Raw genomic sequence first — 26,086 nt, forward strand, 5'->3', positions numbered from 1 at the left:
ACTTAATGTAGTAATTGACTGTAAGCTTTTGTGTTGGAACACGTAGTACAACAATATGATACACTGGGGTTTGGAACCTGCAGCCTCTGGGCCAGTCTTGGCCTGCAAGAGCATTTCCCCCAAACCATGCCCATCAGCTGATGTCTTTGGCGATGTCAGCCGATGGGTGGAGGACAGGATTTTAATCCTAGTTTGCAAGATTGCACAGCCAAGGCAGCAGGATTTAATCCTTGCTATTCCACTGAGCGGGACGCGGGTGGCGCTGTGGGTTAAACCACAGAGCCTAGGACTTGCCAGTCAGAAGGTCGGCAGTTCTAATACCTGTGGCGGGGTGAGTTCCCGTTGCTTGTTCCCTGCTCCTGCCAACCAGGTAGTTCGAAAGCACGTCCAAGTGCAAGTAGATAAATAGGTACCGCTTCGGCGGGAATGGTCTGGGGTCCCTTTACCTTTACCTATTCCACTGAGCAGCGATTACAGCTGTGCGCAAAAGCGCCCTTTGAAGCAGCTATTTCAAAGAGGCCTTTGCAAAGTCTTTTAAGACAGCTTCCTGAGCTTCCTTCTTGAGCCTCCGGAGGAGAAGTTGGAAAAGGGATGCCAAAACGATCAAGGGGATTCAGCAACTCCCCTATACAGAAAGGTGGCAGTGTTTGGGATTTTTTAGTTAGGAGGAAAGGTGAGAGGTGGCGTGATAGCGGTTTATGAAATCGGACATGGCATGGAGAAAGTGGATAGATACCTGGCTTGAGAGCAGTACATGTGAAAAGGATCTAGGAGTCTTGGTTGACCAAAAACTTGACATGAGCCAACAGTGTGACGCGGCAGCTAAAAAAGCCAATGCAATTCTGGGCTGCATCAATAGGAGTATAGCATCTAGATCAAGGGAAGTAATAGTGCCACTGTATTCTGCTCTGGTCAGACCTCACCTGGAGTACTGTGTCCAGTTCTGGGCACCACAGTTCAAGAAGGACACTGACAAACTGGAACGTGTCCAGAGGAGGGCAACCCAAATGGTCAAAGGCCTGGAAACGATGCCTTATGAGGAACGGCTAAGGGAGCTGGGCATGTTTAGCCTGGAGAAGAGGAGGTTAAGGGGTGATATGATAGCCATGTTCAAATATATCAAAGGATGTCACATAGAGGAGGGAGAAAGGTTGTTTTCTGCTGCTCCAGACAAGCGGACACGGAGCAATGGATCCAAACTACAAGAAAGAAGATTCCACCTAAACATTAGGAAGAACTTCCTGACAGTAAGAGCTGTTTGACAGTGGAATTTGCTGCCAAGGGGTGTGGCGGAGTCTCCTTCTTTGGAGGTCTTCAAGCAGAGGCTTGACAACCATATGTCAGGAGTGCTCTGATGGTGTTTCCTGCTTGGCACGGGGTTGGACTCGATGGCCCTTGTGGTCTCTTCCAACTCTATGATTCTAGATAAAAGTTTATCTCCCTCTCTCATAACACTAAAACTCGTACATGTTCAGTGAAGCTGAAGTGCAGTTAAACTGTGGAACTGCCTGCCACAGGAGACAGCGACGGCCACCATTCTAGATGGCTTTAAAAGAGGATGATTCAAATTCATGGAGTATAGGGCTATCATTAGCTACTAGCAACGATGCCAGTTATGCTCTGCTCCGATAGCAATACTTCCAAAAGCCAGTTCCTGGAAACTCCAGGAGGGGAGAGGGCTCCTGTGTTCGAATCCTGCTTGCTGGTTTCCCACAGGCATCATGTTGGCCCCTGTGAGAACAGGATGGTGGACTAGATGGTCCAATGTCCTGATCCAATAGACTGTTCTTCTGTTCTCCTGCAAGTCTCTTCTCCTTTAAGTCCCCTGTCTTGTAGGCTTAATAAGGAAGCACTGGGATCCTTAAATTACCTGTCTATATGTTACCAATACAGTGGTACCTCGGGTTAAGTACTTAATTCGTTCCGGAGGTCCGTACTTAACCTGAAACTGTTCTTAACCTGAAGCACCACTTTAGCTAATGGGGCCTCCCGCTGCCTCCGCGCCGCCGGAGCACGATTTCTGTTCTCATCCTGAAGCAAAGTTCTTAACCTGAAGCACTATTTCTGGGTTGGCGGAGTCTGTAACCTGAAGCGTATGTAACCTGAGGTACCACTGTAATAAATTTGTGTTTGTTTATTCAAAACCTGCCAAGGAGCCCAGTTCATTTTGTTGTTTCTTTAAGGACTTGGTAAAAGGTTCCCATTCTCCTTTAAAGTCACAGTGGCCCTTATCACGGAGTTTGTGCGTCAATTTTGCCAGCTCTACATAGTCCATCAATTTCCCTTGCCGCAGTTTCTTGGGGAGGGGGGGAGGGGAAAATAGGGGGGTGCGAAATGAGGATGATATGTCTTTGATAAATGGTTATGCTGAAATTCTTAATACAAATTATATATATATAAAAGGAAGCATTGGGAGACTTGGAAAAGGTCCTGCTCCCCCTTTAAGCCTCCGAGATCAGGGGCTTAAAAGTTTGGGGAGACTTGCAAAGGTGGAAGGGATTTAGACGGATGGGCAGCCCCGCCAATGTCGTGACGTCTCAAAATCTCCCCCTCTGCTCCCCTCCAGTGCTCTCTGGCGTTTTCACGGACGTCGAAGCGTCTCTGAAGGAGATCAAGGACCTGCTAGATGAGGACGAGGCCCAGGAACAGAAGCTGAAGGAGGCGCTGGGGGGGAAGCTGCCCCCGCAGCAGGGCTCCCCTCCCGCCCCGCCCTCCTCCGGGGTGGCAGAAGTAGCCAAGGAGTGGGCCAAATACATGGAGGTGCACGAGAAGGCCAGCTTCACCAACACGGAGCTCCACAAGGCCATGAACCTGCACATCAGCAACCTGCGGCTGCTCAGCGGCCCCTTGGAGCAAGTGAGGGCCGCCTTGCCCACCCCCACCCTGACAGAAGGTGAGGAGGACAAGGAAGGTGGTTGCTGCCGTCTCTTCTCTGTTACGGCTTCCTGCCGGTCGAGCCCACGGGCGCCACGAATCATAGATTCTTTAGCTGCGGTTTCTACATTGCAGGGGTTTGGTCTGGATGACCCTTTGGGGTCCCAACTCTACAGTTGTGTGATTATACATTCTTTGAAATATGGGGGAAGCCCCTGCTGCATTCCCCTCCCCTGCTAAGCAGAGCTTTGTAAAGACCAGGGATACGGTTGGCGCTGTGGTCTAAACCACTGAGACTCTTGGGATCGCCGATCGGAAGGTCGGCGGTTCGAATCCCCGCGACGGGGTGAGCTCCCGTTGTTCAGTCCCAGCTCCTGCCAACCTAGCAGCTCGAAAGCATGCCAGTCCAAGTAGATAAATAGGTACCAATGTGGCAGGAAGGTAAACACCATTTCCGTGCGCTCGGTTTCCGTCACGGAGTTCCGTTGCGCCAGAAGCGGTTTAGTCCTGCTAGCCACATGAGCTGGAAAGCTGTCTGTGGACAAACGCCGGCTCCCTTGGCCTGAAAGCGAGATGAGCGCTGCAACCCCGGAGTCGCCTTTGACTGGACTTAAAAATCCAGGGGTCCTTTACCTTTACCTATATAATGACCATTATTACATATATGTCCCGTCTTTTCTCCAAGGAGTTCAAGGTGGTGTGTATGATTCTCCATTTTATCCTCACAACCACCCTTATAATTATTTCATTTCATTTCATTATTTCATTTTATGTTAGTGTGCTGCCATCAGGCATTAAAAAACATCTGGCATTAAAAAACTCCCAATACAGGGCTGCCTTCAGATGTCTTCTAAATGTCAAATAGTTGTTTATCTCCTTGACATCTGGTGGGAGGGCGTTCCACAGCGCGGGAGCCACCACCGAGAAGGCCCTCTGCCTGGTTCCCTGTAACTTGGCTTCTCGCAGGGAGGGAACCGCCAGAAGGCTCTCAGTGCAGGACCTCGGGTGTCTGGGCTGGACGATGGGGGTGGAGACGCTCCTTCAGGTCTACAGGGCCAAGTCCAAGCGGTGAGCTTCATGGCAGCTTGGGGTGATGTTTCAGGATCTGCAGAGACTGATTTACTAGAGCAGTTTCCTTTAGCCGTTTCAGATCCACGATCCTCTTACAACCCAAGCATACATTTGGGGGCACCTGCTTCTTAAAGTTTTTATCTCTCTCTTTACCCTGATGATAGTGCTGCTGTTGTCACACACCTGAGATCAGGTTGTCACCCAGCTGTGGGTCCCAGCTCACCGGTTGTAGGCCATTGGACTCTGGGGCCCCCCTTTTGGTAGAAGGAATTACCGTATTTTTTGCTCTATAACACTCACTTTTCCCCTCCTAAAAAGTAAGGGGAAATGTGCGTTTGTCTTATGGAGCGAATGCAGGCTGCGCAGCTATCCCAGAAGCCAGAACAGCAAGAGGGATTGCTGCTTTCATTGCACAGCAATCCCTCTTGCTTTTCTGGCTTCTGAGATTCAGAATATTTTTTTTTCTTGTTTTCCTCCTCCAAAAACAAGGTGCGTCTTGTGGTCTGGTGCGTCTTATAGAGCGAAAAATACGGTATTCAATGCCTGTTTTTAAAAATGCCGACCAGAGTATGGGAACAGGTCCGCTTTGTGTAATCTAGGTAGATGGCAGAATTAATCCTGGAGCAGTAATTGAAATCCTGCACCTTAAAAAAAAAAAAAAAAATTTAAAACCAGTCTTTGCCAACCTGCTGCCCTGGAGATGTCTTTTGGGACTACAAATCCCATCAGCCCTTGTCTGCTTCTTTCCTCCCTAGACGACCAGCAGGCAATGCAGACCTTGAAGAGGATCTTGGCCAAAGTGCAGGAGATGAAGGACCAGCGGGTCTCCCTGGAGCAGCAGCTGCGCGAGATGATCCAGAAGGACGACATCACCACCTCGCTGGTGACGACGGACCGGTCTGAGATGAAGGTGGGTGGCTGGGAGGGAAGGAGGCAGGGTGTCCGGTCGGCCGTTCTGCACCACCATCGCCACCCAGTTCCTCCTGAAGCAGGGAGACAAAGGCCATCACTGCCTTCACGTCGTCTCCGGACGATCTGTTGATCTCTGTAGTCACGCAGTATCTGGAATTAGCGGCACCAAGCCTCAGAAACATTCCTGCCACATTCCTGGGCTGGTGCACACTCTTTCAGCAGAGTTCACACAGCAAAAGTTGCACTCAGGAGAGTATCATTTAGAATGTTTATTCAGCGTTGGTCAGAACAAAGAAAAACATGACCGACTGCTAGCGTGTTCTGGCGCAGAGAGAGAAAACGAAAGCAATAGCAAACTTAAACATCCTGAGAAACAGGAAACACGCAGACTCTGACTCATACAGCCTGCTCCCTCTTAAGGTGGAACGGAAATATCCTAACATCCTCCCCCTTTCCGTGTAACCTGTAGTACCTGTGGTTCACCCAATTGCAACTTCTGTACGTAAACCTTAAGTTGTTCTCTGTTAACAACCTTAGACAACAGATCAGCAGGAATTTCATTTCCTGGCATGTAGGACACCTGAATCAGTCCTTTCTGAATACACTCTCTTGCACGATGTAGCTTAATCTGCAAGTACTTGGTTCTTTGCTTGCAACTCTCTGAGTTCAGCAAAGCCAAACAGGATCTATTGTCTTGATATACCTGTATAGGACATTTCACAGAAACCCCAATGTCCTTAAACAGTTGCATCAACCATTCACAATCCATGAGTGAAAATGACAGAGCATTGAGTTCTGCTTCACAGGAACTTAGGCTCACTGTCGTCTGCTTTTTGCACAACCAGTCAGACAGTGGTTGTACATGTAGCACACTCCAGAAGTGCTTGTACCATCCGTGGTGTCACTTCCAAAACTTGCATCTGCAAAGATTTCAAGACCTCCAGTCTTCTGACTGGTGAACCTCAGCCTGTAGTGCATAGTCCCTTTCAAATAGCGGGCTATGCGCTTCAGAGCTTTCCAATCCTGAACAGTAGGATTGTTAGCATGTCTGCTAAGCAGGTTAGTGCTTACAGCAATGTCAGGTCTTGAGCATCTAGCAATGAAATTCAACTTGCCTAGAATGCATCTGTACAGCGTAGTGTCAGAGAATGCTTCAGCAGTACTATCTACCTGGTAACCCGTCACCATCGGTGTGTCTGCTGGGTTTGCATCAACCAAATTCAACCTGGTTAATACATCAGCAATTTTCTGTGTTTGGTGTACCAGAAAATTACCTGCTTGGTCCCTCTCCACCTGCAGAGAAAGATAGTTGGATACCTCACCAAGATCCTTCATGTCAAAGTGCTCCTTCAGCTGAGCTAGGGTGCTTTGGTAAAAAGCCTGATTCTTCCAAAACATCAGAAGATCATCAACAAAACATAAACAATACAGTTTGTTTTGCCCCTCCTCCTTGACAAACACACATGGATCAGCTTTGCCCTGGTGAAAACCTAGAGAAAGCAACGTCTCAGTGAGTTTTGTGTTCCAACACCTGGCACTCTGCTTGAGACCATATAAGGATTTCCGCAGTTTACAGACCATTCCCTTCTGTATCTGCATTCCATCAGGTGGAAGCATATACAGCTCCTCCCCCAGAATCCCGTACAAAAAAGCTGTATTAATGTCATGGTGAGAAACATGCAGTTTCTCCTCTGCAGCTATCTTGAGCATTAGCCGAATGCTCTCATATTTGACGGTGGGTGAGTAGGTCTCGTGGTAATCCTGTCCTGGTACCTGTGAAAAACCTCTGGCAACCAATCTGGCTTTGTGTCTGACAACCTTGCCATTCTGGTCTGTCTTGGCCTTGAAGACCCATTTGCTGCCAACCAGTCTCATTCCTGGGACTACCGGTACCAATTCCCAAGTTTGGTTCCTGTTCAAGGAATCAACTTCAGCCTTCATGGCATTTAGCCAAGGCTCAGCATCTTTAGAGGTTAACTCCTGAACCTCTTTGAAGCTTGAAGGTTCCCACACCTTCTCTGAGCTACTAAGAACAGCAGTTGCCATCTTAGCAAACTCATCAGCAAATCTCTTTGGAGGTCTGCCTTTGGTGGCCCTCTCAGATCTGCGAACCAGACGTAAGTCTTCTGGACTCATCTCCTCCTTCTTAGGAGAAAAGTGACCAATGGTGAACAGTGGTTCTTCCAGTTCATTGTCAGACGCATCAGATGGTCTGACTGAGGCCTTTGCGCTCTTGTAGTCTGCTGTGTCATCACTGTCACTGACAGCAGCAGCAGCGCCACCAACTGAACTGGAATCCGAACTCTGATCATCATCATCATCATCATCATCCTCATCCTCAGCTTTCTCAACATCAACTGTCTTTTTCCCGTCACCTTCATCCTCCTCTGGGTAACTCTGGAAAATTCCTACATTTTCCCCCCACTTAGGATTGTACTCAACACTCTTGGTGAATTTAATGGACTTAGAGTTAGTCATCCACACCCTGTATGCACCTTTCTCGTACCCCATGAACAAACCATGTGCCCCACGCTTCCCAAGCTTGTTGTTTTGTGGGGAGTGTACCCACATGTCAGAACCGAAGATTCTCATGTGCTTGACGTTCGGTTTCTTACCAAACATCTTTTCATACGGAGTGCAACCTATGGGTGATGACAGTCTGCGATTAACGGTATAAACCACTGTCGACAGAGCTTCCCCCCAAAACTTCTCAGGGAGGTTGGCATCGTGCAACAAGGTTTTTAGGCCTTGAAGCAAGGTTTGATTTGCTCGCTCCGCAAGTCCATTCATCCATGGTGATCTAGGCGTTGACAAATCATGCTGGATTCCCTTCTCAGTCAGGAAAGCTTCAAACTGCTGAGAAGTGAACTCCCCGCCCCGATCGGTAAAAAGACAACCGATACTTTCACCACGAACATTCTGCAACCAAGCACAGAATGCCTTGAACTTAGGGAATGCTTGCGATTTCTGCTCAAGCATAAACACATGAATGTACCTAGAAAAAGAATCAATTAGAACCATGAAGTACCTTGCTCCTCCCAAAGAGGGCGCAAGTGGCCCTACCAGGTCTGCATGCACTAGCTGGTAGGGTTTGGAAGCCTGCCTGCTAGACTCCTTGCCTTTTGGAGCAACCTTCACCTTGTTCTCTGCACAAGATATACATTTCATGTGGTACTTACAAGGTTTGATGCTCAAACCTTCAACCAACCCTGGCATCTTGGCTAGTGCTTGCCAAGACATGTGACAAAATCTTCGATGTGCTTCATGAATACAACCTGCATGAAGAACCTTGTTAGTTTGGGCAACACAACAAGAATCAGCATTAGACACAACAGCATTGTCATCATAAGTTATACAGAATAAACCATCCATAAACTTTGCATGCAAAAAGTCCTCTTTGCCTTTCCTGATGACACAGACGCTCCTCTTGAAGGAAATCTCAAAACCACGCCCTGTCAGCTGTGGGACGCTCAGTAGATTGTCCTTGGCTCCAGGTACAAAAAGCACATTACTTATGGTTGTATGCAAACTTGCAAGTTTAACAGTCCCTTCTCCTGCAATTTGCAACGTCCTTCCATCAGCCAGGTGGATCTCTCCTTCTAGAGGTGTAAAGGAGATAAACAGGTGCCTATCCTTTGTTAAATGGCGCGTGCACCCTGAGTCCACAACAAACTTGGCTTTAGCCCTTGGAGTAGTCTTTGCAGCAAGCAAAACCTTGTTTTCCACCAGCGTGGGCTTTTGCAGCTTGCCCCCCTGCTCCTGGCCATGAGGCTTGCCTTTAGCCTTTGGTGAAGCTGTGCCAGCTAACAACGCTTTGTTTTCCACTGGCGTGGGCTCTTCACCCTCCCTCTGCTTCGGGCCATCTGCAGGCATCTGTCTTTGTTTACCTCTGGCCTTCCGGCCTCTGCAAAGACGATGACCTTGGCTCCCACGAGAAACAGAGCTCTCAGCTGCCGACTCCTTGGCTCCCCCTGGAGGCTGGAATGCTGCCTGGGCTGACATCACAGTCTGCTCCCCCTGCAGCTTGCAACTGGTGCCCTCAGCATCTCTGCATTCATTCGCATTCTGGGAAACAGCCAGGACTTCCGATGCAGTCAAACTCTGGGCTGGGATGATTGGCAGATGGGCAGCTTTCAAAGCATTCCACATCTTTCGTGCCGTCACGTTGCCAGCAAGCGTTTTTATTTCCTCCAGAGAGACGGACAAGACGATTATGTCAATGGCCCTCGAATTCTGGGCCTCCCATTTCTCTGTCAGAGGAACTGGGGGGGCTTGGGACACGGTTTGCCACACTCCGTACTGACGCAGCAAGCTCTCACACCATTTTGCCCAGGTCTGATAATTTCCCCCATTTAACTTAGGGCATTCAGCAGCTTCAGACACTTGGAAAAACTCCATTCCAGGTCTTTATGTGAGCCCGAGTCTCTTTCTTTACTTCAAAGACTCCTTATCTTGGCTCCCATTAATCACGAATACTCTGGCGCTGCTCCCAGACCAATTAGTTTTGCCGGACATCAAAAGCTCCCTTCCGCGGCATTCAGAAAAGCCTCTCCGTTTTCGCTTTTCACATACCTCAGCAGCAGTCTGTTGCATTCTTACTCTCCTGTAAGTGCCGTGAATCTGGGCCCGAAACCTGTTGTTGGGATACTGCCAGGGAGACAAAGGCCATCACTGCCTTCACGTCGTCTCCGGACGATCTGTTGATCTCTGTAGTCACGCAGTATCTGGAATTAGCGGCACCAAGCCTCAGAAACATTCCTGCCACATTCCTGGGCTGGTGCACACTCTTTCAGCAGAGTTCACACAGCAAAAGTTGCACTCAGGAGAGTATCATTTAGAATGTTTATTCAGCGTTGGTCAGAACAAAGAAAAACATGACCGACTGCTAGCGTGTTCTGGCGCAGAGAGAGAAAACGAAAGCAATAGCAAACTTAAACATCCTGAGAAACAGGAAACACGCAGACTCTGACTCATACAGCCTGCTCCCTCTTAAGGTGGAACGGAAATATCCTAACATCAAGAGCCCCCCGGAAAATAGACGGGCAAGTTATGTAGTTGTGGCCACAAACTGCATGATGTTCAAAGAGGATTAGTCAAAATCACAAAGGAGAGGGCTGTTGGCTGTTGCCAGTTGTTCTCTGCCTCCATGGTTGTCATGTTGTTGTTTAGTCGTGTCTGCCTCTTCGTGACCCCCTGGACCAGAGCACGCCAGGCACTCCTGTCTTCCACTGCCTCCCGCAGTTTGGTCAAACTCATGCTGGTGGCTTCGAGAACACTGTCCCACCATCTCGTCCTCTGTCGTCCCCTTCTCCTTGTGCCCTCCATCTTTCCCAACATCAGGGTCTTTTCCAGGGAGTCTTCTCTTCTCATGAGGTGGCCAAAGTCTTGGAGCCTCAGCTTCAGGGTCTGTCCTTCCAGTGAGCGCTCAGGGCTGATTTCCTTCAGAATGGAGAGGTTTGTTCTTCTTGCAGTCCATGGGACTCTCAAGCGTCTCCTCCAGCACCAGAATTCAAAAGCATCAATTCTTCGGCAATCAGCCTTCTTTATGGTCCAGCTCTCACTTCCATCCATCACTACTGGGAAAACCAGAGCTTTTACTATATGGACCTTTGTTGGCAAGGTGATGTCTCTACTTTTTAAGGTGCTGTCTAGGTTTGTCATTGCTTTTCTTGGGAGAAAAGCAATGGTGGTAATAATAATAATAATAATAATAATAATAATAATAATAATAATAATAATTATTATTATTATTATTATTATTATTTATACCCCGCCCTCCCCAGCCAAGACTGGGCTCAGGGTGGCTAACACCATGTATAAAAACAAGATTAAAATACAACATTAAAATGCAGCCTCATTTCAGTAGAAACTCAAATCAAAAACTTTTGGGGATGAAAACGTCAAATCTTCATCAAGGCCAACTATCCAGACTGGTCCTACATGGGCCAGAAAAAAGCCAGGCAAGTCCCCAAATAGGCGTTCCATCACAGAAGAAGAAAGGAAAGAGGGGATCAAGTTGATTCCAAGCCAAAGGCCAGGCGGAACAACTCTGTCTTACAGGCCCTGCGGAAAGAAATCAGATCCTGCAGGGCCCTGGTCTCATGAGACAGAGCGTTCCTTGCTGGAAACCGCAGGAGGGGAGAGAGGACTCTGGTGCTCAGATGCTACTTGCAGGTTTACTAGAAAAGGCGTCTGGTTGGCCGCTGGCCTGATCCTGCAGGCTCTGTTATGTTCAGAGTAGCGAAATGCAGCAGGAGCAACCTTTCTGGCGAAGGCACAGACACCTCTCCCAATTCCCTCTTCCCTGACTTTCTCACAGATCCATCTCCAGTTTATACAAAGACTGGCACTTCTCTCTTGTCTCAGTAGAGAGATCAATTGGGAAGGCAGCTAAGGCAACATTGAAGGACTTGTTTTTCTTTTCTGCACACATCAAAATGAAAGTCTAATCAGAAGAGGGTGTTGAATTTCTCTAGAAATTCCAGGCACTCTAATAATAATAATTATAATAAATTTTATTTATATCCCGCCCTCCCCAGCCGAAGCTGGGCTCAAGGCGGCTAACAACAATAAAACAGTACAACACAACACTCTAAAATCATTCATTATAAAATTAATTCAAATCAAACCAATGGCAACCATTGGGCCAGAGCTCCACAAAGATTGCCAAAGGAGGTGGTCAGACTGTGCCCTGGCCAAAGGCCTGGTGGAACAGCTCTGTCTTGCAGGCCCTGCAGAAAGATGTCAAGTCCCGCAGGGCCCTAGTCTCTTGGGACAGAGCGTTCCACCAGATCGGGGCCACAGCCGAAAAAGCCCTGGCTCTAGTTGAGGCCAGCCTACCCTCTCTGTGACCTTCAAGATGTGTTTGTTTGAAGACCGTAAGGTCCTCTGTGGGACATACCAGGAGAGGCGGTCCCGTACGTACGAGGGTCCTAGGCCGTATAGGGCTTTAAAGGTTAAAACCAGCACCTTAAACCTGATCCTGTACCTCACCTGGAGCCATTGCAGCTGGTATAGCACCGGGTGAACCCCCGTAAGGAATCTCGCCGCGGCATTCTGCACCCGCTGGAGTTTCTGGGTCAGTCTCAAGGGCAGCCCCACGTAGATAATCCAGTCTGGAGGTGACCGTCGCGTGGATCACAGTGGCTAGGTCAGGGCGAGAGAGGCAAGGAGCCAACTGCTTAGCTTGGCGGAGATGAAAAAAATGCCGCCTTTGTTATAGCTGTAATCTGCGCCTCCATGGAAAGGGAGGTGTCGAAGATTACACCCAAACTCTTAATGGAACTCTTAACTCTAGGAATTGAGGCAGGGTTTTTTCCCAGCCTTACCTGGAGTTGCCCTTTGGGCTTGAACCCAGGACCACCTGCTGGCCAGGCAGACCCTCTTCCACTGAGCTGTGGCCCTTTCTCCGCACCTCCGATAACCCAAAGGCCTAAAAGATGCTCTGGTGTGCATTTCAAGCACCCCACCGGCCTCCTCTCCCGGCCTCAACCAATTCCCAGAATCCCCTTCTCCCTCTTCCCCAGCCTCTCGTAGCTTTGCCTTGACTTCTCCTCCGTCTCTCTGCAGAAACTCTTCGAGGAGCAGCTGAAGAAGTACGACCAGATCAAGGTCTACCTGGAACAGAACCTGACCGCCCAGGAAAACATCCTCAAAGCCCTGACGGACGCCAACGTCAAGTATGCGGCCGTACGCAAGGTCCTGGCAGAGGTGGAACACAAGTGAGTGGCGGGGGGGGGGGGGGAGAGAGAAGCGGTTTTTGGATTTCTGGTGTCCAAAACCTGAGGAGTGGTTGGTGGTCGGCTTGGCAGCCTGGCAAAAGTTTGATGTTCTGCCAGCTAGATGCCAGCAGGGAGGCAGCAGCCAGAGATTATTGGTGCAACGAGAACGGTGAGTTAAATTGCACAGTGCTTGGGCTCCTGTCTTAGAATCATAGAATCATAGAGTTGGAAGAGACCCCAAGGGCCATCGAGTCCAACCCCCTGCCAAGCAGGAAACCCCATCAGAGCACTCCTGACATATGGTTGCCAAGCCTCTGCTTAAAGACCTCCAAAGAAGGAGACTCCACCACACTCCTTGGCAGCAAATTCCACTGTCAAACAGCTCTTACTGTCAGGAAGTTCTTCCTAATGTTTAGGTGGAATCTTCTTTCTTGTCGTTTGGATCCATTGCTCCATGTCCGCTTCTCTGGAGCAGCAGAAAACAACCTTTCTCCCTCCTCTATGTGACATCCTTTTATATATTTGAACATGGCTATCATATCACCCCTTAACCTCCTCTTCTCCAGGCTAAACATGCCCAGCTCCCTTAGCCGTTCCTCATAAGGCATCGTTTCCAGGCCTTTGACCATCTTGAGAAGTTGTTGTTTGGTACAGCTCAGCCCTTGTGCCCAGGCATGTGTGAATGCCTCTCCTGGCTCTGCGCACTTTCTGAGTGGTCCTGCAAACACCCCTCTTCCTAATCCTGACCCTTCTTTCCTGCCGTCCCCCCAGGTGGAACACCTCTTTGCAGACACTGGTAGCTTCCTATGAAGCATACGAGGACCTGATGAAGAAATCCCAGGAAGGGAAGGATTTCTACGCCGACTTGGAGAGCAAAGTGGCCAAACTGCTGGAGAAATCCCGGACTGCCTGCAAGGGAGCCGAGGTGGCCAGGCAGCAGCTCCTGGAGAGGTAAGGTGGCTTGGCTCCGGGTGCAAGTGGGTGGGTGTCTGCGAGAGTACAGGTTTCTGCTCTGCTTTTCCGCCCTAAAACTGGTATTCAGAAGCATCACTGCCTCCAACTGTGGAGGCAGAGCAGAGACATCCTGGCTAGTAGCCATTGTTGGCCTTCTCCTCTGTGAATTTGTCCCTCCTTCCTTTAAAGCCATCCAGCTTGGTGGCCATCCTGTGGCAGGGAGTTCCACAGTTGAACTGCCAACTGTAAAATGTGATGTTAAAACAGGGGTAATCCAGGGTGATGGGAATTGTATCCCAACACTATCCAGGGACACCAGATTGAGAAAGGCTGGTTTAGGTGATCATCAGAACACCAGGATTTTAAATATATATATACAGACACCTGGGGTTTTAATAATAATATTTTTTTAAATTTATTTATACCCCACCCTTCCCAGTTTATAAACCGGGCTCAGGGTGGCTAACAATGAATTTTAAACACTTGAAAACACTTAATTATAAAAGCAGCATAAAATACAGTATAAAAACATGGATAACAATAAAATTCAAAGTTCAGAAATCAATTTAGGGGAAATCCATCTAATAAGCATTAGATAATCCCCAGAGCTAGCTGGCTGAATTGGTCCTACTTGGGCCAGAGAGGAGGCCAGGGGAGAATTAGCTGTGGGATCCCAGAGCGGGTAATCTTCATAAAAGGGGAGGGAAGAGAAGGGAAATAAAAGATCAGGCTGAATTCAAATTAAAGGCCAGGCAGAATAGCTCTGTCTTACAGGCCCTGCAGAGGGAAGTTAAATCCTGCAGGGCCCTGGTCTCCTGGGACAGAGCATTCCACCAGGTTGGGGCCATCACTGAGAAGGCCCTGGTGGAGGGTAGTCTGACTTCCTTAGGGCCTGGGACCTCTAAACAATGGTTATTCATGGACCTTAAGGTCCTCTGCGGGGCAGACCAGGAGAGGCGGTCCCGTAAATACGAGGGCCCTAAGCCACAAAGGGCTTTAAAGGTCAAGACCAGCACCTTGAACCTGACCCTGTACTCCACCGGGAGCCAGTGCAACTGGTAGAGCACTGGGTGAATATGCTCCCATGCTCCCTCACTGCAGCATTCTGCACCCGCTGGAGTTTCTGGGACAGCTTCAAGGGCAGCCCCGGGTGGAGCGAATTACAGTAGCCCCTGTATGGGGACCCTCTGGGGGCAAGGGGGTGCTGGGAGTGGGTGCCCATCTCACGCGGCTTCTCTGTGGCCTTGCCTTGGCAGGGAACTGAAGAAGAGGCCTCCTGCCAGGCCCACCACCCCCAAGCCGGCGCTCCAGAAGAAGACCTCTGACCTTGAGCTGCCCGACCCCCTGCCCCTCGGCTCCCTCTCCCTGGCCGACCTCCCGGAGGAGCTCCGCAGCCTGCCCCCCGAGGTGCTGGGGGCTCACCTGGCGCAGCTGCCGCCAGACGCCTTGGCCGCCCTGGGTCTGGACCCCGCATTCCCCCACGCCGGCCTGCGAGCGGCCCCTGGCCAGGAAGCCTTCTCTGTCTCCCAGCCGGGCCAAGCCAGGCTTCCTTTCATTCCGGCGGCCCGAGGTGCCCCCCAAAGGCACTACCCGCCGCCCAGAGTCCCGGCCAGCTCCGCACAAGCCCCTTACCCGCCGGTCTCCCACCAGATGCCGCCTTCTGCCCCCCAGGCAGCCCCACCACCGATGAGCTCCGCCCCCTCCTCAGCCGCCTACCCACCCAGCGCCAGCGTCCTGCGGGGCCCAGCTGCGCAGCCCGCCTACCCTCTGCCCCCTCAACACACCTCCCCGCAGCACCTCCCCATGCCCGTCTCCGCTCCCCCAGGGGGCATGGTTTACGGCATGGGGCAGCTGGCCCCCAACAGCGGGGCCTTCCCCCCAGCCAGCCACCCCACCCCTCTGGCAGTTAGGCCCCCCGCTCCCTCCCCACACCAGTACGGCGTCGGCAGCTTCCCGCCGGGGGTCCGGCCAGCCACCACTACCGTCGACAGCATCCAGGCCCCCATCTCGAGCTGCACGGCCCCCAGGGGCATGGCCGGGCCGCTCCCCCAGTGGGCAGGGCCTCCTCCGCCTCCCCAGGGTGGCTTCGCAGGACCTCAAGGGACCCCCAGCGCTCAATTCGCCTACCCGCAGCCTTGCGGGCCCCCTTTCATGCAGCAGGTCCTGCCGCCTTACTCCTCTGCTCAACCTCCTCAGGCCTTCTCCCCCCATGGGCCCCTCCAGCCCCCGATGGACCGGCAGGTCCGCCCCCAGCCCCTCGGCCCGCCCCCTCAGCAGTACACACCCCAGTTCCTGGCCCAGGCCCAAGTGCCCCAGCAGCAGCCACCCTTCCAGCACCCCTTTCCGACTCAGGTCTGCGCCCCGCAAGCCGCCCTCGGACAGGGCCACCCCGTCCAACTGGGAGCCCAACACTACCAGCTTGGGCCGGCCCACGACAAGCTGCCTCGGGGCCACGCCCTGCCTCCTCACTCCTTGACCTACCCCACGGCTGTGTCGCACGGCTCCAACATTTCCATGGGCATGATGGGGCCCGGGCAGCAACAGCAGCAGCAGCAGCAGCTGCCCCTTCGCCCGTCGCTCGCTTCCATCCAGCCCCTGCCTGCCGGGGCGCCAGCCCAGGTCGCCTTTGGCGCCGGCCCGGCGCCCCTGGGCCCTGCGACCCCCCAGATTCCTCCAGGGGCCCCTATGCCCCTGGGAGGGCAGCCCCAGCCCGTCAGCCAGGCCCTCCCTCACCACGTCCCTCCTGCACCCAGCCCTGCCCTGGCACAGATGCCTGGCGCAGCAGTGGTGCCCGGCGCTGCATTGCCCTCGCCGGCGCCCTCGCCACAGCCTTCCCTGTCTCTTCCGGCTCCCTCTCTCCTGCCCCCCTCGGGGCCTCTCCCGCAGCTGCCCCCCTCCTCCCTGGCGCCCGGCGGGGCTGCCCCATTGGCGCAGGGCCCCTCCGACGCCTCCCGCTTCCCCCGGCAGAATTCGTCCACCGACGACCTCCTGTCCTCCAGCCCCGAGAGCCAGCACGGGGGCGCCAAGGCCTCGGTGGGGCAGCCCCTCCTGCAGCCCACCAAGGCGGACGCCAAGGACGGGCTGAAGCCGAAAGCCGTGCAGCTGATCGAGAAGGACCCCTACGAGAAGCCCGAGCACATCCGGCGGCTCCTGTCGGAGCTGGAGCGCTTCCAGGACGTGGTGGGCAGCCTGGAGAAGCCGGCCCCTTCCTCGGGGAGCGCCAGCGAGCTGGACGGTGTCTGGAAGGAGCTGCAGGACGCCCAGGAGAAAGACGCCCGCCAGCTGTCCATCGCCATCGCCCGCTGCTACTCCATGAAGAACCGCCACCAGGACATCATGCCCTATGACAAGAACCGCATCGTCCTGCAGTCGGGCAAGGACGACTACATCAACGCCAGCCGCGTTGAAGACCTCTCCTCCTACTGCCCCACCATCATCGCCACGCAGGCCCCCCTGGTGGGCACCGCCTCCGACTTCTGGCTCATGATCTACGAGCAGAAGGTGTCCGTCGTTGTCATGCTGGTTTCCGAGCAGGAGATCGAGAAAGTAAGGAGGAAGGGGGGAACAAGGATTTGTCACAAGTGGAGTGTACAATGATGATGATGATGATGATGATGATGATGATAATAATGGAATTAGTCAAATTGACAGACATAATAAGACAAAAAACAAAAAGTGAAGTAAAAAAAGAATGGGAGTGCCTAAATTAATACCCGGTGCCTGATGTAAATTAACCACAGTTGACCTTGAGGTGCGCACATTGAACGTTGTAGTTTTAGGTTGTGAGCCGCCTTGAGATCTACAGGTGTAGGGTGCTATACAAATTTAATAAATGAATAGATGGTGCAATTAATTTTTACCGTTTTGAATTGTGTTATCTTCCTTAGCGGGGTTGGGCAAAACCGCTATTCTGAACAATGCTTTTCGTAGCAGAGGGCAGGCAAACAAGTTCTTGGAACCAAGAAACAAAAAGTTTGGGGAGCCAAAGTTGTTTTCTCTTAACTGATAGCAGCTCTCCAGGATCTCAGGCTTGCAGTGGGGGGGGGGCTTTCCCCTCCCTGCCGCTTTCTAACCATGGGGGGGGCAAGGCCAAAATGGTGGCACTGGAGGTGTTCTGTCTTGGTCCTCCTTTTCTCCTCCTGACACCCCCACCCCACCCACCCCGTTTCTCTTTCTCTCCTGCAGCAAAAGGTTGTCCGCTACTTCCCCACGGAGCGGGGCCAGCCCATGGTCCACGGCCTCCTCACCCTGGTCCTCACCAGCGTGAAGGCCACCCCGACGCACGTGGAACGCATGATCACGCTGCAGTTCCGAGACCAGAGCTTGAAGCGCACCGTTATCCACCTGCAGTTCTCCTCCTGGCCAGAGCTGTATGTGAATTTTGTCCCACTTGAGGAGGGCGGTGGGGAGAGGCTGAGGATGAGGGGTGGGCCTGGCTGTGCCTGGCCCAGCCAGAGCTGTGCTTCTCAAACTTGGGTCGCCAGCTGTTGTTGGACTACGACTCCCATCATCCCTAGCTAGCAGGGCCAGGGATGATGGGAGTTGTAGTCCAACAATGTCACAGACTGGTTGGACACAGGGGGATGGTGGGAGGAACCAGCTGGGGAGGCTCAGAGCCTAGGGAGTGGTGGCGGGACGATCATGAGTGGTCTGTGCCAAAAGCTGAATAATAATAATAATAATAATAATAATAATAATAATAATAATATAACAATTTATTATTTATACCCCGCCCATCTGGCTGGGCTTCCCCAGCCACTCTGGGTGGCTTCCAAAAGAATATTAAACTACATCAAACATTAAAAGCTTCCCTAAATGGGCTGCCTTCAGATGTAACAGGGCATAGTGAGCGGGGAGAGTCTGTGAGAGAGAGAAGTCCAGAATTGGAGGCCGAAGCTGAAGCAGGTGGGTGGGAAGAGAGAGGCAGAAATGAGTCAGGCTGGTGGAGAGTCACGGGTGTCTCCCACTTCTGCTGGGACAAGCTCCCCTTCCCTGCTTGTCTCACAGGACTGGGGGAGGCATGAAGTGGGAGGAGCAAAGGCCAGGTGCTCTGGCATAGTCTCAGATTGCTTGGGAACAGCCCTGGAGAGCAGGAGATTTTGGCAGCTATGTTGCGGTGGGGATTTTCTGCCTCCGCAACTGCTTCATGGGGGCCAGACCTACCGGAGATGGTCTTTTCTTTTTTCTTTTTATTAGATAATACAAAAGAATACAAAGGAAAAAAGGAACAGAAAACCTACAATAAACAAATAAACAGATGTAAATCAAAAAAATACAGAAATATTCGACAGTACATAAATGACACCCTACCCGTGACTCCCCTCCACTGTGTCTCGATTTCTTTATGTGTTATATTAAATATTAGCATTGCATTCCTTAGATGGTACACCTCTTATATCCACTTCCAAATCTCTCTGTCTCGTATACTCTACAACCTTAATCTATGCATATCAACATATTCTTTTTTGAACAGTGTTTTTCCACGTGTTCTTCGAAGCATTGCCATTCTAGTTTTAAATTTTGGTTTGACCTGTAATCTTATGGCTGCTGTTAGTTTTGCCAACGGTACATATTCACTCATTTTACATATCCAATCATCCTTGGAAGGGATTGTTTCAGCTTTCCATTTACTCATCAGGCCTGGTGCTCCTGTGCAGGTCCTGTTTTTGCTAATAAAGCGCTAACTCCAACTTGCAAGGCCTGATTTACTGCTGGCTGGCTCCTGCAAATGACAGCCGGGGACCCAAGTTTAGGAAAGACTGAACTAGAGGAACAGGGATCATCCGGGAGGATGGCGGGGGAGCTGGCAAGCAGCAGAAAAATCCTTTTTGCAAAGATGCTTGCTTCATTTTCTCTCTCTCGCTCTCTCCCTCCTTCCCCTTCCTTCCTTCAGTGGCCTCCCGGACAGCAAAGGGGACCTGCTTCGCTTCATTCAGGAGGTGCACAGCCATTACCTCCACCAGCGGCCGCTCCACACCCCCATCGTCGTCCATTGCAGGTGAGTCACAGCCAGACTTGGAAAGCAGACTCAGAGCCTCGCAGTGCGTCAGACCAATAACACGTCGAGCCCAAAGGTGGCAGCTGTGGGCCCCTCTGCCACGATGGCTTCGTTGCCAGCGACTCTGTACTGTTGCCTGTGCCCTGGCACCTGATATTTGGAACCGGAGTGCCTTAAAAAGCAGTACAATGGTACTTCAGGTTAAGTACTTAATTCGTTCCGGAGGTCTGTACTTAACCTGAAACTGTTCTTAACCTGAAGCACCACTTTAGCTAATGGGGTCTCCTGCTGCTGCCGCGCCGCCGGAGCACGATTTCTGTTCTCAACCTGAAGCAAAGTTCTTAACCTGAAGCCCTATTTCTGTGTTAACAGAGTCATTAACCTGAAGCATATGTAACCCGAGGTACCACTGTATCGAAAAGGATATTGTAGGGTTGGAAAAGGTTTCAGAAAAGGGTGAGCAAAACGATCGAGGGAACAGAGGAACAATTGCAGCACTTGGGACTTTCTAGAGCAGCGGTTCTCAACCTGCGGGTCCCCAGATGTTGTTGGACTACAACTCCCATCATCCCTGAGCTCTGGCCTTGCTAGCTAGGGGTGATGGGAGTTGTAGTTCAACAACATGGTTGAGAAAGGCTGTTCTAGAGCAGTGTTTCCCAACCTTGTGCCTCCAGATGTTTTTGGCCTACAACTCCCATCATCCCTAGCTAGCAAGACCAGTGGTCAGGGATGATGGGAATTGTAGTTCAAAAACAGCTGGAGGCACAAGGTTGGGAAACACTGCTCTAGAGGAAAGGCAAGAAAGAGGCAACACGACAAGACGTTTGTAAAAATTATGCCCTGCATGGAGAAAACTCATAGTTTCTCAAACTTGGGTCTGTAGCTGTTGCTGGACTTGTTCCTCTTCTGTTCATCTTCTGCACCTTGTTCATCTTCTCCATCCCCCGCAGCTCTGGCGTGGGCCGCACCGGCGCCTTCTGCCTCTTGTACGCCGCCATGCAGGAAGTGGAGGCCGGCAACAGCATCCCAGACTTGCCCCAGCTGGTGAAGAAGATCCGCCAGCAGAGGAAGCACATGCTGCAGGAGAAGGTACGGGGCGTGGGGTGCGGGTGGAGCTGCCGTGGGTGACGCCCATGAGCCTTGGGTCACCTAAAAGTTCTTGGCTGGGTGCTAAGACCCTTGGTTGTGAACCTTGTCCTGGTCGCATCAACGTTTGAGGCCCGGTCACGAGAGGGAGCCTTTTCTGTGGCCGTTCCCATATTGGCAATTCCCTCCCAAGAGAGGTCTGACTGGCTCCCTCCTTGTGATCTTTCCCCCAAGTAGGTTTAAGACCTCCCTATTTAGAAAGACCTTCAAAAACAAGTGCGGACCATCTGGACAACTGGCCTGCAATTGGTCTCTCAATTGCTGGCTCTGAATGTGTTTTATTGTGCTGTAAAGGTAAAGGGACCCCTGACCGTTAGGTCCAGTCACAGACAACTCTAGGGTTGCGGCGCTCATCTCGCTTTATTGGCCGAGGGAACCGGCGTACAGCCGGTCATGTAGCCAGCATGACTAAGCCGCTTCTGGCGAACCAGAGCAGCGCACAGAAACGACATTTCCCTTCCCGCCGGAGTGGTACCTATTTATCTACTTGCACTTGGACATGCTTTTGAATTGCTACATTGGCAGGAGCAGGGACCGAGCAACAGGAGCTCACCCCGTTGCGGGGATTCGAACCGCTGACCTTCTGATTGGCAAATCTTAGGCTTTGTGGTTTAACTCACAGCACCACCCGTGTCCCAGTAGGTTTAAGACCTCCCTATTTAGACAGACCTTCAAAAACTAGTGCGGACCATGTTGACAACCGGCCTGCAATTGGTCTCTCAACTGCTGGCTCTGAATGTGTTGTATTGTGTGTTAAACCACTCTTTTTAACTGGTTTTGCATTTTACAATGATGTTTCTCATGGAATCGGGGAACGGTAGCATCGGACCAGGGACCCAAAGGGTCATCCAGCCCAACCCCTTGCAATGAGGCTTTTTCCGAATGCCGTAAGCCGCCTTGAGAAAAAGGCGGGATCCAAATGCATTTAAGTGAATTGTCTGGCCCTCAATCCTGGCTGCTCCTCCTCTTCCAGCTCCACCTCAAGTTCTGCTATGAGTCTCTCCTGAAACATGCCAAGCAGGTGCTGCAGAGACACGGGGTCACGGCGCCCTCCGCCAGCAAGCCTGCCAGCAGCGCTGCCCAGAAGGTAGGGTGCATCCGAGGGCAGGTGTGGGTGGAGAGTCCTTCCGCTAGCACAGAAACAGGAGTGGGGTGGCGAAATGTCATTGGAGAACGTTTAAAGAGGTTTCTAGCCATGTGCAGAGCGCCGTTCCTTTGCTCCTGTGCCCTCGCAGCTGTCTCTCCTGTATCTGGGATGACTTGGGCATAGTGCGCTCTCTCAGAAAAATCTCACTTGGGCTCAGCTGCACTTGGCTTAATCCTGGCCCTCCCTGCCGTTTTGAAAGCCCACGTTTGGTCAATGGTTGGGACTTTTAAATGGTGGGAGAGGCTGTCTTACCAAATGCATCCCGTGACACGAGAAATGGCATCTCTTTTTAGAAGACAGACTGGAAATAATAATAATAATAATTTCTTATTTGTACCCCGCCCATCTGTCTGGGTTTCCCCAGCCACTCTGGGCAGCTTCCAACAAAGATTAAGAATACATTAAAATGTCACACATTAAAAACGTCCCTGAACAGGGCTGCCTTCAGATGTCTTCTTAAATGTCAGGTAGTTTTTCTCTTTGACATCTGATGGGAGGGCGTTCCACAGGGCGGGTGCCACTACCAAGAAGGCCCTCTGCCTGGTTCCCTGTAACTTGGCTTCTCACAGTGACAGGACCACCAGAAGGCCCTTGGCGCTGGACCTCAGTGTCCGGGCAGAACGATGGGGGTGGAGATGCTCCTTCAGGTGTACTGGACCGAGGCCGTTTAGGGCTTTAAAGGTCAGCACCAACACTGTGAATTGTGCTCGGAAACGTCCTGGGAGCCAATGTAGGTCTTTCAAGACCGGTGTTATGCGGTCTCGGTGGCCGCCCTGTCACCAGTCATTGCATTCACTTTCGTTACTTTATATTTTGTGCATTTTTAATGCACAGCGTGAATGCAACTTGTGTGAGGGCTACGTGCCCAGAAGTTGCGTGTAAAGGCAAACTCGCACTGTCAGAATGATGCAAAGGCTGAGAGCTTAAAAGCGCTTTCTGCAGTGAGAAAACCCTCTGCAGAGCTTCCAGGCTCTGGAGTCCCCTTGCAAACTCCTCCAGAGCTCAGTAAGCAAGGCTGTCCTTCTCTCCCCATTTATTTCCTCTCCAATGAGGCATTTGGCCGATTGATATACAATACCTTTTTAAAACGTGCTGCGGGAGAGGGATTTTGGGTTTGTTCTGTTCATATTTTTATTATGCATTTTGTGGGTTTTTTATTGTAATTTTTATATTGTGAACTGCCCTGAGATCTACAGATGTAGGGCGGCGTACAAATTTGATAAATAATATTATTTATTGGCGATCTGCATGAAGCTGCTATCGTGCAAGTAAAATCAGCATTGTCATCCTACTGTATTTTAAGTCGCCATAACCTGCCCTGGGACCTTAGGGTGAAAGACGGGTGAATAATAATAATTTTATTAGTTGCACATCCCACTCGGACTGGGTTGCCCCAACCACTCTGGGCCCTAGCCGTCAACTTTTCCCTTTTCTTGCGAAGAATCCTATTCGGAATAAGGGAATTTCCGTTTAAAAATGGGAAATGTAATCTTTGGGTATCTCCCCACAGATATAAAGGCATAAAGATGACCCCCTTCCCACAGGGCCTTGTGAAGGGATGCTTGCTGCACCCACTAAGCTGCTCTTCCTTTCCCTCTAGCCCTATATCCACCAGGACCCCCAGGATCTGGTCCTGGGTGCCGACATGCCCATCAGCTCCATCCAGGCCACCATCGCCAAGCTGAGCATCAGACCTCCCTTGGGAGGGGCAGAGCCCTTTTCCGCCAATGGGCAGCAGGTGGAACCCCTGCCCTTGGCCGTCCCAGCGCCCCCTGCCGGCCCCCCTCAGACCGCCTTTGCAGATCTCGGCTGCCCCGTTGCCAGCACAGAACCGGCCCCCGCGCTCTCCCCGCCAGCCACCCCTGCCCCAGCGGCGCCCGAGGCTGCTGGGTGCTGCGCGGCCGAGAACAGCAACCATCTGGAAGAGGAGAGTCGGGAGAGCGAAGCCCCGCCGGCGCCTCCTGGCGCAGAGCCCTCCGCCGCTCTGGCCCCGTCGTCCTCGTCCCTGGAGCTCCTGGCCTCGATGACCCCCGAGGCCTTCACGCTGGACAGCAGCCTCAAGGGCAGGCACAAGGTCAGCAAGCAGAGCTTCCTCCAGCCCCAGAACGGGGAAGGCCTTCGCGGCACCCGCCCCAGCGACGACCCCCTCAGCATGCTTGACCCGCTATGGACACTCAACAAGACATGAGAGGAAGGAGGGCATCACACCAACCCGAGACTCTGCTGCTGCTGCTAACGCCACCACCGATGCATTTTGAGGACTCGAAACTTGGGAGGGCCAGGGAGGAAAGGTGGCTGGTTCGCACTCTCCTCAGCATGCAGCTTTTCCAGCTCGAGGCTGGCCACAGCCGGGAAGCCTCTGCTGCGCCAGGAGCCACGCAGTGCCCACTCGACTCGCGTCCTTTCCCCCCCCTCTCCCGCCACTTCAGTTTCCCATCGGCCGTGTCTGAACGGCTGGAGGCGTGCAGGAGGATTTTTCTGAGCCGGTTGTTCCTTTCTTCCACTTTGTGCCTGCCTCCAAGTGCCATGGGAAGGAAGGACCCTGTAAGTTGGCCTTTGGAGGGGCAGGAATCACGGGAGGCGGTTTGGACAGAGCGGGACATGTGGTTTGATTTTCACTGCGGACATAGGCGGTTACCCAGCTGGAGAAGCCGTCCGAGGTGATTTTCCGGACCAGAGGAAGGTTTTGAAACACAGCCAAGGTAACCCTGTCCTAGGTGGACTAGTTTCCCGCATCTTCAGCTAAAGGGCTTCAAACCCCACCCCACCCCGCCACCCTTGGTGTTCCCAAGGCTTTGAGATGTAGCACTTCAGGCCTCCTACGTCCTCCTCTGCTCCTTAAACTGCCTCTGGCAAGACTCCCTTTTGCTCCCGTCTACTGACTTCCACTCTGAATGGGGTATCCAAGACCCAACCATCCCCCTTTGAGCTGGTGAGAGCCCATTTGGGACCAAGCAGCTACGTTTGATCGGCTTGCATGAAAGGTGCGTGGAGTGTCTTTTTAGCTGCTAGGTGAAGGTGCAGGAGACGTGCTTTCTCAGCAGCCTCCAAAGCTGCTCCCATGTCTTGCCAGCTCCACCTTCCGTTTCTTGTTTGGCCAGGCCGGTTGCATTTTGTTGCCCTTACATTCCAGCTAGGGATCCCAGTCTTGGAATTAGCTCAGAGGCCGTGTCAAGTCACCCAGCAGCCTTGAAGTGGTGATTGACAAGACTGAGCTGTCCCAAACAGTTCACCAAAAACCCAGAAGTCCCTTTTTGTGGTTAATTGGGATCATCATCAGTGTGCCTGATGGTCTTTTACAAAGGGGCAAGAGCTCTGCCTCCTGTGCCCAAAAGACAGGCGATGGCATCAAACATAAGGAGTAACCCTGCAGCACTATGAGGTATGGGCAGTAAAAGAGGACTGTATGTTAACTGAGCCAACTTGGGTCCTTGCAGCGGTGTGTGCTTCCTTAACAATGCCGCCCAACTGTGGCCATATGAAGGCAGATCATTAAATGAATGGGAATGCTTAAATGTCCATTTCCCCCCTAAGCATTTGCTCTTTCCATCAGCTCCCTCAGTATAAAGGACGATCTTCACGAAGGCAGGAAGGTTAAGGTGGGAGAGGGGCCAGGTCTTGGTGGGTTTCTAGGTTGTTTTTTGCTTTGTACAAATGTAACATTGTCGTCATGTTTCGACTTACTCTGTAATTTAGAACCAACTTTTTTCAGCTCTTTGCTACTAAAATAAATAAACGGGAGCATTGCAGATGGATCCACTGTTAGATTTTTGTCAAAAGCAGCAGAGGGGGCTGCATTTCAATTTGCAAGTATCCAAATACAGCAAAATGAGTTGTGTAACTTTTTGGCGCCAAGATAATTCATTTGCAGAAGTGTTTTATGATTGAGAAGTTGTGGGGGGGGGGTTGAGCAGCTGCTGGGCCTTAAGATACGTTAGCAGCATGCAATAGAAAGCAATGCCTTTTCTCTCGTATCATTTTGGTTTGGTTTTTTTTTATAAAAAAAAAACTAAGTTGCCCACAAAAATTGTATGCAAGGTATACCACTTGCTTTTTTTTTGCATTAAAGTGAGCTACACAAAGAGAACCGTTTGCTCAATAGATCATGCCAACTTCTTTAAAGTGTTTAGTTGGGGTCTTCATGTGAATTGTGTTCTGCTGCAGTGCAAGCGAGTTTTGTGGGGTGAGGGTAGTGTGTTCTTCACAGGTGGGGTAGAAGCAGCTCCCCCAACCACTTTGTTTTGCAGACCGCCTGTGTTCGGT

General features: G+C 51.6%; 1 protein-coding gene across 1 annotated transcript in view; it reads left to right on the top strand.

Annotated features, from left to right (window-relative positions):
• Nucleotides 1-25,578, top strand: part of PTPN23 (protein tyrosine phosphatase non-receptor type 23) — a 60,573-nt gene extending 34,995 nt beyond the window's left edge. The window contains exons 16-25 of the mRNA XM_081931440.1: nucleotides 2,567-2,893; nucleotides 4,701-4,855; nucleotides 12,427-12,578; nucleotides 13,350-13,529; nucleotides 14,789-17,078; nucleotides 17,718-17,902; nucleotides 19,426-19,530; nucleotides 20,481-20,619; nucleotides 21,650-21,763; nucleotides 23,424-25,578. Coding sequence (XP_081787566.1) covers nucleotides 2,567-2,893; nucleotides 4,701-4,855; nucleotides 12,427-12,578; nucleotides 13,350-13,529; nucleotides 14,789-17,078; nucleotides 17,718-17,902; nucleotides 19,426-19,530; nucleotides 20,481-20,619; nucleotides 21,650-21,763; nucleotides 23,424-24,011 — 4,235 coding nt within the window. The 3' untranslated portion in view covers nucleotides 24,012-25,578. The remainder of the gene's footprint in view (nucleotides 1-2,566; nucleotides 2,894-4,700; nucleotides 4,856-12,426; nucleotides 12,579-13,349; nucleotides 13,530-14,788; nucleotides 17,079-17,717; nucleotides 17,903-19,425; nucleotides 19,531-20,480; nucleotides 20,620-21,649; nucleotides 21,764-23,423) is intronic.
• Nucleotides 25,579-26,086: the final 508 nt, after the last annotated feature.

Source organism: Podarcis melisellensis (assembly GCF_964234715.1).
Source record: "Podarcis melisellensis genome assembly, chromosome: 12".
Lineage (NCBI taxonomy): Eukaryota > Metazoa > Chordata > Lepidosauria > Squamata > Lacertidae > Podarcis > Podarcis melisellensis.